This window comes from Pleurodeles waltl, chromosome 4_2, assembly GCF_031143425.1.
Source record: "Pleurodeles waltl isolate 20211129_DDA chromosome 4_2, aPleWal1.hap1.20221129, whole genome shotgun sequence".
NCBI lineage: Eukaryota > Metazoa > Chordata > Amphibia > Caudata > Salamandridae > Pleurodeles > Pleurodeles waltl.
In genome coordinates this window covers 348,121,437-348,136,667 of record NC_090443.1, presented here as the reverse complement: position 1 = coordinate 348,136,667, position 15,231 = coordinate 348,121,437, and the positions used below count along the sequence as shown (strand labels likewise).

The following is a 15,231-nucleotide window of genomic DNA, read 5'->3' as shown; positions in this document are numbered from 1 at the left end:
CTTAGTTCCCCACCCCGCAGGCGATTCTGTCGCTCAAATCCAGTCGTCTCATTAGAATAATGAGAGCCTACGGAACAGGTGTAGGGGAAGCATAGCATGTACATATAGTGGCTGAACTGAATTGCACAATGTGAAACCAGAAAACCTAGGATCAATTCTGGCTTCCCCATTTATGACCCTAGGCAATTGTTTTATTTCACTTTCTCTCCTTTTTCTTCATTATCACAAATAAGAGGACCGTGCAATACATGACTTCAAGAAGTGTGTTGTACAAAAACGTCTCCTATGTTTGATTTCATAAATTATAATGTAGTATTATGTATAATAGCAACCCCGGCCACCCAAAGGGTGCACATAATAACTGAATTGCCTCTTAGTTCCATATTGGCATTGTTGTCAGGGTGAGTAGGGGAGCATAAATGTTTTAAAATTCATGTTTGGAAACTATCACTTAAAAATAATACTTCTTAATGCACTGATCTGATTTACTGAATTGAAACAGTTCTGCATTTAAATAAAATACTTTTTTTTAACTTTGAAGTGACTTTATCAGATTTTTACATGTTTGCTGCAAGATGTCTTTACAAATCAAGGTGCTAAAGTTAAGCGGTGCAAGGCATCCTAGTTACTTCCTTTCTTTAACTGTAATTCACCTTTAAATAAATGCATCCCAGTTTATAAACCATATTTTTAATGTTAGTGCTGAATCGAATAAACAGCAGCAGAGTCCTGCTGTTGACCTGGGGGCCACACATAAAGGTCAGGAGGGCCGCCTGCGGCCCCGGGCCGTACTTTGACTATCACTGGCATAGTTCATATAGAGTTTTTTCGGGAAATAGCTGCTCTTTTGGGAATTTCTCGCTCCACCAAGAAGAAGTTGCTCTCAAAAACCAATAGTTGGTTTAACAAGGAGTGTAGGCAGCTAAGGCATTCCCTGGCCAGGTCTATTAAGTTGAAAGATTCTGTGTTGATTTCAACTGCCACCAAAGATTATAAGCACTAGGGGCCGCTCCTCCGCAACGGCGGAGGAGCGTCACCCCCCTGGCCAAGAGCCATGAGATGAAAAATAAAACAATGGTTGACTAGCGTTTTATTTTTCATCTGCTGGCTCAGTCAGCAGTGCAGGGAGGGGCGGGGCTGGGTCATCGGAGGTGGGATGAGGAGAGAGTGCACCTAGGTGTGCATGTGTGTTTGGCCGGCAGTCTCAGGCTGGTCAAACACACATGCGCACTTAGGTTTCAACTCAGCCAGGTTGGAGAAACTGCACAGACCCCAGGACTGTGTCTGAGCGGCAATCCCAGCCGTTCAGACCAATCCTGGTGCTGTTTTCATGCTATGTTTAGCAGGAAAGCAGCACCAAGATTGCTGGGGAGCCTGTGGTGGTGTCCCAGCGAATGCAGGGACACCAACTATCAGGAGCAGAGGAGCGAGGTGGCAGGAGTCGACTGGAACAGCGGGAAAGGTAAGTTTTATTTATTTAATGTTTCCCCCGTACCTGTCGCTCCCCACCCACCCTTGACATTTGCGGCAGCCGCTGATAATAAGCACGCTATGTCGTAGGCAAAGAAGGAGTGGGACAATGATAGATAGCGAAGCTTTGCTGGGGCTTGTTCCCTTAGGGTCTGTACAAGCTTCTAGAAATTGGACTCCAGAGGCAGGTGGAAACCTTTCTCAGTCCCTGTGCCTCTCTAAAGTCACTGGACTAGCAGCGGCAAAGTATAGAAACTTTCTAAAAGTGCCCATCATTAAAATGCACATATATATCGACTTCACCATTGAGCCGCATTTGATGACCCCTTTAATTTGATACCTTACATGACAAGGTTAGGTAGCCTGTCAGAAGTTGAATGTATTCAAGTGCCAACCGTTAACTCTGCAATTACCTTATAAGTCTACTTAACTGTCCTCAGCAAACATCTACACTTTAGGACTTAGCTGTATAGATATATCAGAAAATACATGTCTTTCTTGTCAATATACTGCTCCTTTCCATAGGACTTCATAGGCGTGCCTTAGAGGAGACTTACATATATATTGTTAAGGGACTAGTGGACTTTGACATTAGTGTTAATGGCAAGGTCGTGTGTGCAGTGCATGCACATCCTGTTCAGTATGCAATGGCAATTGACAGTCGTGTTTTCACTTTGTCACACACAAAATGCCACAACCAGTGCTGCAGCTCTTGTGCGGACAGCCAGTCTTGCATGCCCTTGGTACCTGTGTACCGTATTCTAGGGGCTTGTAAGTCAACATATGCCAATTTGGGGTACCCAATTCAACAGAACACTTAGAAAAGGGAAAAGAACACTGGCGCTGAGGAATAGACAGCGGGGCTCAGTGCACTTTCAAAGTCGATATCCAGCAGCTAGTTGTCTAAAAATGAGGCAAACAATTTGGGGAAACCTGCAAAAAGCCTGTTTTCTTACAAACACCAGTATAATCTTTGTTTTCCTGAAATATGACCGTCCTTAACAACTCCTATGCAGCTGAAAAGTGACATACTAACATGATATTACTAAAGAAAAACACAGAAATTCGAAAACATAATGTTGCCCTCCACTCTCCCATTATACCTCTTACCCTCAAAAGTTTCTTCTGCCCTCGATATGTTCTTCCCATCTACATTTATGCCACACATCAGTCTGCTCATCAGCAGATCAAACACCTCAACTTTCCATTCCCAGCCCCATCTTCATTTCCATGCTAATAACTTTCCTATTTTCACGCTGGCCATATCTCTGCTTTCCCATCAAACAAAATTGTGATGAGGTGGTCCCGTTATCTGTCATGTTTATGACGTAGTAATCTGTCCATCAAACTCTATTTCAGACTCGTGGTTGACTGTTTACTTTGTACACTTACTTAATACCCTTCAATATTTTTTAGCCTTATCACTGGTGTTGGAAAATCTAACTGTCCTTCAACTTTCACTGTCCTGTACCCCCATAAGGTGAGAGGGCTGAGCCATTTTTCTCACTTGTTGAACATGTGCTCACCATCTGCCTAGTTTCTTTCTTTTCTCCAGCTAAGACATAGAGGCCATAACCTGTTTTTTTCCCACAGGTGTACATCCCTCCCCTCAAAATTCTCTTCAATGCCTAACTGGCATACGTATTAAAAAATAAATCATAGTAGTCGACAGACATTGAATATGCTAAATGTTTTACAAACAGAATTGTATTACATTCTATGGCAGTGGTAGTAAGTTCAGGCAGAGTATCCGGTATGTTTCTCACTGAGTACCCATCCACCAAACTCTAAATCAGGCCATACATTACAGACCCAATAAGGGCACCTTCTGGTCACTGATCAAAGGTAAAAGTTTATTTTGAGTGGCTTCTCCTTTAAAAATGTGAGTTGATCACTTTCAAACTGTTTCTACTAGATCAAGTTGTGGCATAAAGGGCTTTGGGCAATATAAAGCTAACAGGAAAAAGGCAATTCTAATAAATAAATAATAATAATATTGAGACAAAGTATGCAACATTTGATGCTAACATCTGGAACAAACTGAATTTGTCCAATTACAATCATTTTACGAGGTCTTCAACAACAAAAAGAAAAGACTGCTACTGTTCAAACAGCACTTCTCAGCATGATCTAAAACTCAGATGCAACTAGAATAAGCTAAGTGCTCCTCTCTGCAGATTTACACTTTTTGTCATACAACAGAAAATGGTTATCCCCCTCTATGTCCAGTAATTGTATGTTGGATCCATTCTGCATCAGTATTGTAGTACATTGTCATCCCACCTCTTCTACTATTGTTTACTAATTTTTGCAAATTGTTCATTTTCCTTGAACCTATGTAAATCACTCTGACACCCAAGGGTCATGTCCACACCATACAAAATCAAAAATTAATAAATAAATAGTCACTGGAGCTAGAAGAAACCATTTGCAGTTGGTCAACTTGAATTTCTACAAAGTGTGCTTTGTATCTGGGGATAATTAAAGCAAAGACAGGGAAATTATCTTACATTTACCATTGGCAGCAACAGTGATAATACAGAAACAAAAGTACAGTGAGACAGTACCTGCTTCGTATGAGACTGGGGTATGTTTTCACTAGGAAATCCGAGATGTTCCTTTCTGTGAGGTCTTGAAGTATATCTGTGCTTGACTGTACTCTCTATGGAAAAAAATAAAATAGAGTGTCACAGCAGGATTTCTGCAATGTTCATCACTGGATCTGAAATGGTGTGAGAACTGCCGTTTGCTTGTGAATAACAAAATCAGATCTCAAATAGGATTTTTGATAAATAATATTTAACTGCCTTAGTTAAGCTTGTTCAGTTACACTGGCTACATTTATTGACAATTGCAATGTGCATGACCCTACAAATTCTTAAAATTGGGGAAACCTTTAAAAATAAGCCAGTTTTGGACTCACTCTTTTCTGCAGAGTCATCCCTAAACTTTTTTCCTTCATCCTCCTGTTCTCTGAACCTGTTTTTGTTGGCTTTTAGGACTCTGCACACTTAATCACTGCTAACAAGTGCTAAGGCGCTTGTGCTAGTTCCTTAAAACATAGTGGAATTGGCTTACACCCACCACCTGAACCAACAGCCAGACCCAGCTGGAGCAAGCCCTTGACCCCCGGTAGTGCCCCTCAGATCCTGGACCCTTAGTGTGACCTCATAGAGATTGAAGTTTTGGGGCTTTTTGCAACTGCATACAGGCCCATTGGCACTGAAGCCTTGTCACTCACACAGCATGTCAATGTGCAGTTCCGTCACCCTGACCCTTCGCACTACAGCACTGACCGGTTGCAGAGAGCCCCATCTTGAAGCACAGGCCTGAACATCTGTGATGACAATAGGATCTTCGCGCTACAGCAATACCTGTTTGCAATGCCAAGCCTGCTCTTCATGTTACATTGATGAGAATCTGCATTGCTTCCCTGCTCCTCGGGCCCCCTTCACCGTGAATGGGACCCTTTACATTCAAGTGAGAAGTTAACGTTTCAGTTGGATTAACCTGGTCTTTGTATCCGACCCACGCTCCATAGCGGTTGGCCTGAACTTGGGCTTTTTGGCACTAGTTTCATTTAAATCTTTAAAATGGCCTATCCCCGGTGCTGCTGATTGTTTCTTTATTATTTTGGTCTTGATTTATTATATTTTGCTTTATTTTTCTAAATTGGTGTGGTTCTTTTCTTATACTGTATTTTCACTGTATTACTGTTTGAACTGCCGCATAAATGCTTTACTTCTAAAGTTAAGTCTGACTTCTCTGTGCCACGCTACCAGAGAGTTGAGCACTGGTTAATTTGGAGACTGCTTGTGCCTCATCTTTACAAGGATTGTGGCTGCTGCTTGAGTAGGGTTTCACCCCCTCACCCAGTAACCCAATTTCTCACATCCAGTATTTGCAAAAGATTAATGAACCCCTATGGATATCTTTAGGCAGGTCGGGTCTGCATAACCCACAAGTTGCTTGCTGGGTTTCTTCCCACTTCCATACACAAGAAAGCAGGTAATAAATGTATAGATCTGGAGCTTATAATGGGAAAAAGGGCTATTGCAATGGCCTGGAAATCTCAAACCATGCTTTTCTGAAGCAAGTGAAGATTATGGGTCTGAAAGTGGGCAGAAACTGAGGGTATAGCCCTGAGAAGGGAATAAATCAGTGGATAGTGTGTGCTCCCTAATGCAAACATTTGGGATGAAATTATCTTAAGATTTGTGTCTGGTGCTCAGGAAGTCATCTGGAATACCAACCCAGACCTCCCATGTCACCCTTAGGTAGAACATGAACAGAACACTGCCATAGAGTGTTGACTAGTGTTGACTGTTCATAAATGGGATTTGAAGGAAAGTGCCCCTTTTTGACAGGGTCACATCCACTCTTTGCCTGGTTTTTAATGCAATTTTGACTGAAAGTGTACTGGGTCCCTTCTAATCAGGTCAGCAGTGCCTGATCTCATTCCCTAAAACTGTGCACTTGTTACCCAACTGGCAATACCTTTGGCACCCCTGTAAGTCCCTAGTAAATATTATCCCCATTACCTAGGGCCTGTGTACCAAAGAGGGTCCCCAAGGGCTGCAGAATGTATTAGGCCAACCTCAGGGACCTCTCACGTAGCACATGCAAACTGCCATTGCAGTCTGCATGTCTTGGTGTAGCTCAAAAACAAAACACAACATGTCACTCAGCCTGTGTGCCACGTCCCCTAACACTGCATACAATATATGTAAGTCCCCCCTACAGTAGGCCTTACACCCCAAAGCAGGGTACATTATATCACATCAGAGGGCATACCTGCACTAGCAGATGTACCCCTGCTATGTATCTGTTGATTCTTAGACATAGTGAGTGAACAGGGAAGGTATTTTAAGTACATGTGCTGGACACTGGTCAATACGAGTTCCCAAGCTACATAATGTTATCACTGAAGATAGGGATGTTTGGTATCAAACATGTCATATTAAGCCTCTCAAATGCCAGTGATAGATTTATTAATATATGCACCCAGAGGGCACCTTAGAGGTACCACCTGAAAAACCTACCATTTACCCATGTGCTGGCTGACTAGTTCTAACTAGCTTGCCACCACCAGATATGTTTCTGACCCCTAAGGATGAGGGTCCATGCTCTCTGGCAGACAAGAACAAAAGCCTGTTCTGGCAGGGGTGTAAGCACACCGGTCTCATTAGGATGACCTGCAAATCGGCTTTCCAGGGCAGAGCACTTTACAGAAGCCCACCCCCCTTGGTATGCTGATCTGGCTTTGCTCAAAGGAGAGGTGCCAACTCCACTGCCCCAGGGCCCATTTCGCACCTAGACAGCTGGGAAATTTAGTATTCAGAGAGGTGTGTCCACCCCTCCGGTCAGTCCCACACCTAAGGTGAGCTGCCTGATGTTGACACAACATTTAGAAATCTGCCATCTTGGTGTTGGTAGAATTAGGAACTCTGGGACGAGGTTATACCCACTTTCCACAGAAAGTGGTCATATAGGGGGCATAGTGACCCCAGGGGAATGTAGCCCATTTGTTACTGCCCTACACTCTCTTATTGCCCCTAAATTCACTATTTAGGAGACTCCCTGGCACCAGGAAATTAGATTCCTGCTGACCTATGAAGAAGAAGGACACAAAGAGCTGCAAAAGCAAAGGCTGAGGAAGAAGCACCTGACTTTGACCCAGCTCTGCCGGCCTGTCTGCTGTTCTCATTGTATATTGCCAAAGTCATCTCATCCTGCATGCTATTGTGCCTCCAAAAGCTCGGGAGAACTGTCTGCCTTCAACAAAGACCCAGGAACTCTCATGGAGCTGCAGAACTGCTTCCATGCATCTTGCAGGCACCCTAAGAGAACTGCGAGGACCATGGAACTCTGAAATCCTGACATCTGAAAGCAACACTGCACCTGTGCCACCTAGCCCGAGCTGAAGTGGGCCAGTGGTGTCAGTGTGGCCCTCCAGAGACAAATATCACCTTGGACTTGCCGACTATGGATTCATTGACGCAGCCTGCAGCCTCTGTACGCAGGCCCCCTCAACCGCGAGTGCTCCCAGTGGAGAAAACCTGACGCCTCAAGACACCTCCGCACCCGTTGCCTCTGGCGCATGGTGAAGAGGACCTAAGTTGTCCCCACATCCCCAAGCATCCCAAGATTTGAACCGACCTGTTGGTTCACCTCAACTGGACTCTCAGTCGAAACCTGCAACTTCTTTTCAACCGGACCGATCCCGATTGACTAACATTCAGCACCTGACGCTGTACTGCATCTCTGCACCCAGCCGCCCCAGTGTTGCTTGGTGTGACCTGTTGGTGTGGCCTTGGACCTTATCCCATACATATCTTAAGTCCAGGAGATTGGTCCCATAAGTCACGGTACTATACCTCTCTTCAGTACTTGTTTATCCTCCATAAGATAACATAGCCGCTTCTGAAAAAATGCATTGTGTCGATTTCTATAACCTGAAAGCATTTAGGGCCAGATGTAGGAAGCATTTTGCATGGTGCAAACTGCGAAAATCGCAGTTTGCGCCATGCAAAATGCTCATTGCGATGCTCATTCACAAGTTGCGAGTCAGTACCGACTCGCAAATTGTAAATGCGACTCGCAAATAGGAAGGGGTGTCCCCTTCCTATTTGCGAATCGCATCGCAATGCTAAATTGCTTTGTGACCGCGAATGCGGTCGCAAAGCAATTCGCAGTTACCACCAGTGTCACACTGGTGGTAACTCATTTGCAAAAGGGAAGGGGTCCCCATGGGACCCCTTCCCCTTCGTGAATGTGGGCAAAAAGGGTTTTTCAGAGCAGGCAGTGGTCCAATGGACCACTGCCTACACTGAAAAAACAAAACCATGTTACCCCTTCCCCTTTGTGAATGTTGCCAAAAAGGTTTTTTCAGAGCAGGCAGTGGTCCAATGGACCACTACCTACTCTGAAAAAACGAAACCAAATGGTTTCGTTATTTTTTTTATTTTGCAACTCGTTTTCCTTTAAGGAAAACGGGCTGCAAAATAAAATAAAAAAACTGCTTTAGTTAAAAAGCAGTCACAGACATGGAGGTCTGCTGTCTTCAGCAGGCCACCATCCCTGTGAGTGGAGGGACTCGCTATCATGTCGCAAAATGCGACCCACCTCATTAATATTAATGAGGTGGGTCTTTGCGACCCCATAGCGAATCGCAGACGGTGTCTGAGACACCGTTCTGCATCTGATTTTGCGAATCGGAAATTGCGAGTCGCACCGACTCGCAATTTCCGATTCGCAAAATCGGAACTTGCTACATCTGGCCCTTAATTTGCAAAACGTACGTAACTGATATTATTGATTCTGGTGCCTAAAAATATATAGACACTTGTTATTTTTCTAAATGGGTGTTTGTTGGGCTTTTTTCCTTATGCCGGGTCATCCCCAGTCTTTTTGCCTCCTGCCTCCTATTTTTTCTGACCTATCGCTGTTGGCTTTAGGACTCTGATCAGTGCTTAAGTGCAGGTGCTCTCCCATCTAAAGTTGGTATGATTGGCTTATACCTAATTGCCACATTTAATTTACCTGTAAGTCCCTTGTACAGTGGTATCTCTATACCCAGGGCCTGTAAATTAAATACTACTAGTGGGTCTGCAGCGCTGCTTGCGCCACTCACTGAAGTAGACTTTCAACCCTGTCTCAGGCCTGCTAGCGCTGGGCCTGTGTGCACAATTTTCTGCCACAGGGACCTGGCATCTAAATTAACTTGCCAGGCCCAGAACTCCCCTTTTACTACATGTAAGTCACCCCTAAGGTAGGCCCTAGCTGGCCCTATGGGCAGGGTGCCATGTATGGAGAAGGCAGGACATGTTCCAGGTTGCGTGGCCTGTCCTGGTAGTGACAAACAGCCTAACGTGGTGTCTCACTGCTGTGAGTGCTGCCTTCTCATAGGATTGCATTAGAAATGCCATGCCTTTTGTGTAAGGGGTATTGTCTGATTTAAGAGGGGGTAGCGTAGGCATGTTTGGTGTGGTTGTAATAGTGATAATAAATGCTGCTTACTGGTGTAGGTGTATTTTCTTATTATTATTACAGAAATGCCACTTCCAGAAAGTGTGCATTTCTCTGTGCTTATGACTCTGGCGTTTTTACAGCTTGACTCCAGTCTACGTCTGGGCAGAGTGACAGTTGGGGCTATCTGCATACTTTTCAGACAGCCCGTACACAGGGAGGGTGGAGGTGTCACAGAGGTGCATCTGCATACTGAATAGACTTCCTGGGCTGAGAGAAGGGAGAGGTGGGGCACACCTACATTTGTAAAGGCAGTGCCCTGGCCTCACACAATATAGTTGTTTACCCCCAACTGATGTTTGGAGCCTGTGCTGGAGGAGAGAGGGGGCACTCCCAGAACCAGTTGTAACTGGTTGGAACCTCCTCTCCCCCACCATTGTAAAACACTGTAAAGACTGAGTATAAGTACAGGGGAGTTTTCCCCACAATTTGGAGACTCTTGGAATCATTTTGGAACTGGACACAAAAGGCTGGAAGGACTCACCAGGAGCCACCATGGACTGCTGCTGCTGACCTGTAACATGCTTGGTCACTGTAAGGACTTGCCACCTGCTTGCATCCTCTGTGTGCTGGCCTATTGCTGGGCCCCCTCACCTGTGGGCCTGCTCCTTAATGTCTGCTCCCCAGGGGGAGGGTGCTTTGGCTCCTGACCCCTGCAACATCGTGAAGCACGAGGAGTGCTTCAATACCTTGCCAGACTAAGCACTTTGGAAAGCGCTTTATCTTTTCGAGGCTTAGCGCTTTATTTCAGGGAAAAACGTTGCCTCTGTTTTTGTTCTAGCGATTCAAATGTGCTTTTTCTGCTGTGGGAAAGATCCCCGCCGCGACATGGGCCGTCTTGATTGCAGCGCAGGAGTCGCGCTGTTTTCTGTGCCCCCGGGGCACGAAGGAAACTGCCAAATTGGTTTCGGAGCAAGCATGTTCCAAGCGGTGCCCCCGGGGCAAGGATCGCTCCGAGGAGCACCCCTGGGGCACCAGAAGGCCCTTACTGGGCCCGGACAAGACGGGCAGGAGAGAAGGAAGCCTCTCCCTGCCCCACTGAGCCCAGGAGAAGTCTCTGTTGGACTGCGGGCGGGCGGAAACCTCGCCGGAGGCTCCAGCACCGCCGGTCTCTTGTCTGGCCCCTTGTGGGCCAGTGCCTGATCCTCAGCCCCCTCCCCCTCGTTGAGGGGGTGCCTGGTGCCCCCCCTCCTCCTGGCACTCTTCCCTGACTTTGGCCTCCCCTTGTGAGGGCCAGTGGAGGCCTGGGGGGGCCCCCAGTGATCGTGGGCCCCAAGAGGGGGCCGTCCTGAAAAAGGAGGGGGTGCATTGCGCGCCGTTCCTTTACCAAGCATGTTCGCCGACCTTGGCCCCCCCTCTTGAGGGCCAGAGGAGCCCGTCAGCAGTACAGAGGGGGTGCTTGCCGCCCCCCCCACCCCAGAGCTCACAAGAGGCTCCTGTTTTGTGCAAAGGAGCTCCGGGCCCCATTTTTCATTCTTCAGGCACTAGAGGTGCCTCTGTCAAACCAGATACTCCCAAATGACAATATATATGCAACATACGTTCTTTCTAAAGACTTTATTGATTTATATGTTGCCTACCTGTTTGATGAGGTTCTCATATGTGTATGCAAGTGTTCCTCTTATGGGCATAACATGCTAATATGTTTTTATGACTTGCCATATGTTTTATAATGTGCCTAATATGGGTGTTTATAATATTCTTATGACAAGTGCTTTAGTGTAATAACGTGTTTCCTGACTACTGCTTATATTGCAGAATACTGAGTAACCTGTGTGTTATATGTGACTACTGCTAGTCTGCAGAGTAACTAATGTGTAACGTTCTGACAACTGCTAAGGTAGCCGGATACTACTGATATGTGATATTTGGTCTAATAATTGCGTTGTGTACAATACAGTATATTTTCATATAACTTGGTGTTGTGTTTCCTTTGTGGTGGGGATAGTGCGTCACGTGTGTTGTGCGTGTTGTGCAAACGCTTTACACATTGCCTCTGGGATAGGCCTGACTGCTCGTGCCAAGCTACTAAGGGGGTGAGAAGAGGTTATCTTGGAAGTGTAACTCTGACTAGAGTGGGTGGGTTCTGCCTGGCTTAGGTGCATACCCTAGCCAACCAGAAACCCCAATTCTAACAGTGATGATCTCCTTATTGAGTTGTGTGTCTCATTTACTGACTATGTGCCTATGGTAAATGTCTAATACTCCCCTCTTATAAGCCTAAGGCTGCTATACCACACAAACCCCCAAAAGAGCACCTTGGGATTGCTAGCTCTGGTAAGGGAATCTGTGGACTCTTTGCACTGTATACCTCATTTTGGAATACCATATAAGGAGCCAGCTTCCTACAGGATCCCTCTGAATGGGTAGGTAGACGGAAAGCCCCAAGATATAGCTATCTCACTAGAGGCTGATGGAACCCAGGAACCGTGATACTGACTGCTTGTGAACTTTGTAATAATTGTTATATCTCTTACGCCTGATTCAACTGCGTGCCAATTAGGTATTGTGATAAATGCATTCCTACATGTGTATGAAACGCCAACAAGGTAATGCTTTGTGGGTAGTAACACAATTTAGAGTTATCAGCTAGGGAGAAATGTCTGTGAAAAAGGCAGCGAAGGACGGGAACTCAAAAATAGGAAAACTGCACATTGTCTACCAATTGTGGTTCATAAATGCAATCACATGGAGTGCATGAAGTCTTGAAATTAGTTAATGGCCAGCAACGTGTGCTATTTGTTATGTATTTGCAATGCCTCCCTAAAGCTGCAATACACTTCTACGGAAGCAAGATGGGGCAGATAGGAAAGGAATTGTAGTGCAATGAAAGATATCTGCTTATCAGCTACTTAGATAAAATAGGATCGGTATACAAGTTGCTGGCTAGGGCTAGGAAACTATAATACACAGGAACCTGCTATCCTTATATAAAAGCCTGCCTTTAATTATTTCCTTCTTACAGTTGAGTTATGACGTCTCTTGTCACTTGTAATAACGAAATTACGTCTCTGCTCAACTGTAAAAAAGTTATTACAGTTGAGTTGTGATATCATAATTCTTCCTGCCAGCAGTCAAGATGAAAGACAGGCCACAGCCATAATTTAAACAAGCCAAAGGAGAAGGAACATTGGCTTTGGTTTTTCTGATCTATTTTTTATAAAATGAACAGCGATCAGAAAAATGGCATATTAAAAGACAACTAGAATCTCTCTGTATGTCTCTAAACATTCTGAGCTACAGCATTTTTAATTTGACTTGCATTAAACTGATTCTACTATATTTTGCTGCATATTCCTAACTGTTTGGTGGTGTGTTTAATTTTGCACTGAAGATTCTGATTTTATTCTTTAGGTCTGTCACCAAACTATGGGCCTCATTATGACCCTGGCGGCTGGCGATAAGCTGGCGGTAACACCGCCAACAGGCTGGAAGTGTTCTGCCAACTATTATGACCGTATAGCCGTATAGCCACGGCCATACTGCCGGCCCCTCCACTATACCCGCCAGGCTTCCGCCTGGCGGTCATAATCCCCATGAGTCCACGACCGCCAGCCTAGCCACGGTGGTAAACACCGCCATGGAAAGGCTGGCGGTAAGGGGGACTTGGGGTGCCCGTAGGGGCCCCTGCACTGCCCATGCACTTGGTATGGGCAGTGCAGGGGCCCCCAGGCATAGCCCCGTTGCACATTTCACTGCCCGCATTTGGGGCAGTGAAATGCACAACGGGTGCTATTGCACCCGCTGCACATCAGCATTGCCGTCGGCTCTATTACGAGCCGGCAACAATGTTGATGTGACTTCTGCTGGGCCAGCAGACGGTAACACTGTTACTGTCCGCTGGGCCAGCGGAAAAGTCGTAATGGGGAGCCAGAAATGCCGCCAGCACTGGCGGTATTCTGGCTCCCGCAGCCTCGGCTGTCTTTTGAAAAGACCGCCGAGGTTGTAATGAGGGCCTATATCTTTTATGTGAAAGAGCAAGACATCAAGGATCTAAGTGGTTTGTGGAAAGGGTGATGGTGTGACCATGTATTATAAGGAATACAATAATCTTTATCATATATTAAATATTGTAAATCACCTCAGAGTTCCATGACCTTATAGAGGAACTGAGCCTTCTGCCTTATTCTTTTATACAGTCACAAAACTCTTCAGTGACTTGCAATAGCGTTATAATGCACAGCAGTGGATATTTGATCCCATATATTGCACTGTGGTGTGATGCACCACTAAACGGTTTTCAGAGGAACTGAAAAAAGCACTCCCGCAGAGACCCTATAAAATCTCTGTATTAGTATTCATACCCAGTGTACTGTATGTCATCTTGTGCCTCAGACCATTGGCTCTCAACCCTAGTGCATTAACTCAGTTAGGTGAGGTTCCCTTTCTTCGCAACATCTGTGAAAATTTCCAAGACTTGTTCATTTTCGCTAACAGGTGTATTCCGGTTCTAACATATTGATAAGTACTGTATTATGGAAAATGAGTGACTTAATAATCTGGAAACAGTAAATAAAATATCAATGTGTAATTTGAAAAGTACAGAACCTGAGGTGGGGGGCGCCCCCCAGCACCTTCAGGGCACTCTGGGAGCATGATCAGCTTGTTCTTGGTGCTGCACTGGCAGGACGGCGAGGGGTCGTCAGAAGTCCACTGGTGAGCCAAAAGTAGATTGGTGACACTTGCAGAGACTTGCGGAAGCGTCCATTCGTTGGTAGTATTTTTACAAGGGTATTTCCTAAAATAATGAAAAGTATAAACAAATGAGCACGTTAAACGTGTGGACAAAGTGGTCCTTATACTGGCAGTTCTGCTGTTTCCTTCCGCACCCTTCCGAAGATGGGCGTATTTGACTGAAATAAAGGGTCAACTGGTGAGCGGTGCATATTTTTGAAAACTTCTAAAATGGTTACATACGCTGTTCTGCGTAGTGCCTCGTTATATAAGTTTTCGACTGTTTTGGAGTAAAAAAGTTATATCTTTCATTGCATCTTTTATGTCTCAAACTTGCTGAATAACAGGTGTTGGCGTCGCTTAGAAGCTTGTTTCACATTGGCCCACGAAGCACGCCTCGTGCCGAAATATGAAGGTAATCACTGACAATAAATAAGAGACACACATCTAACGTATTATTAATTAATAATATAAATGGAAATCAGACATTATGATTTCCGTTTATATTACTATATAAATGTGTATCTCGGCACTTTCCTCTAAACCCCGATATGCAAATACATTTTTTAATCACAATCGTTCCAATAAAATCCCTTCCATTTTGAAATGGGTACCTAATCGTTCTCAGGAGGGTAGTTAAGAACAGCAAGCATGTATACTATTAAACACCTGACAGGGCCGTGACCCTATTGCTAACCATAGAAAAGTTTCCCAACGGAACTAACAATTTGCTTGTTCTTTTGAAACTTAACTCTCCTCAAGCACAGGTAGAAAGACAAATGCCTTTTAGTTACCTACGGTAATTATTTATAATGTACACATTGTAGGATACACCTCATAATAACAAGCCTGCTCACTTCTTTTTTTCTTTATTAAAATATTCATTAGCCATTAGTCACTGAGGAGAGTTTTGAGTAATTAGCGTTCCATGACAGTTAAATAGAAAAACAAATTCACAGGCTACCAGTTCGGGGGGAACTTTTCACCTAAACTCCTTCACAGTGTGAGATTAAACCCTGTGGAGGCCCCAAGGCAGTCGAAATTTCGGGGCCTTCCTCG

General features: G+C 44.9%; 1 protein-coding gene across 3 annotated transcripts in view; it reads right to left on the bottom strand.

The window, feature by feature from the left end:
- ABCA4 (ATP binding cassette subfamily A member 4) overlaps positions 1–15,231 on the bottom strand; it is a 1,046,570-nt gene that overhangs the window by 231,640 nt on the left and 799,699 nt on the right. For all 3 annotated transcript variants that reach the window (XM_069231419.1, XM_069231421.1, XM_069231420.1), the window contains 2 exons: positions 14,047–14,236; positions 4,038–4,132 (listed from right to left, as the gene is read on the bottom strand). In XM_069231419.1, the coding sequence (XP_069087520.1) occupies positions 4,038–4,132; positions 14,047–14,236 (285 nt within the window). The remainder of the gene's footprint in view (positions 1–4,037; positions 4,133–14,046; positions 14,237–15,231) is intronic.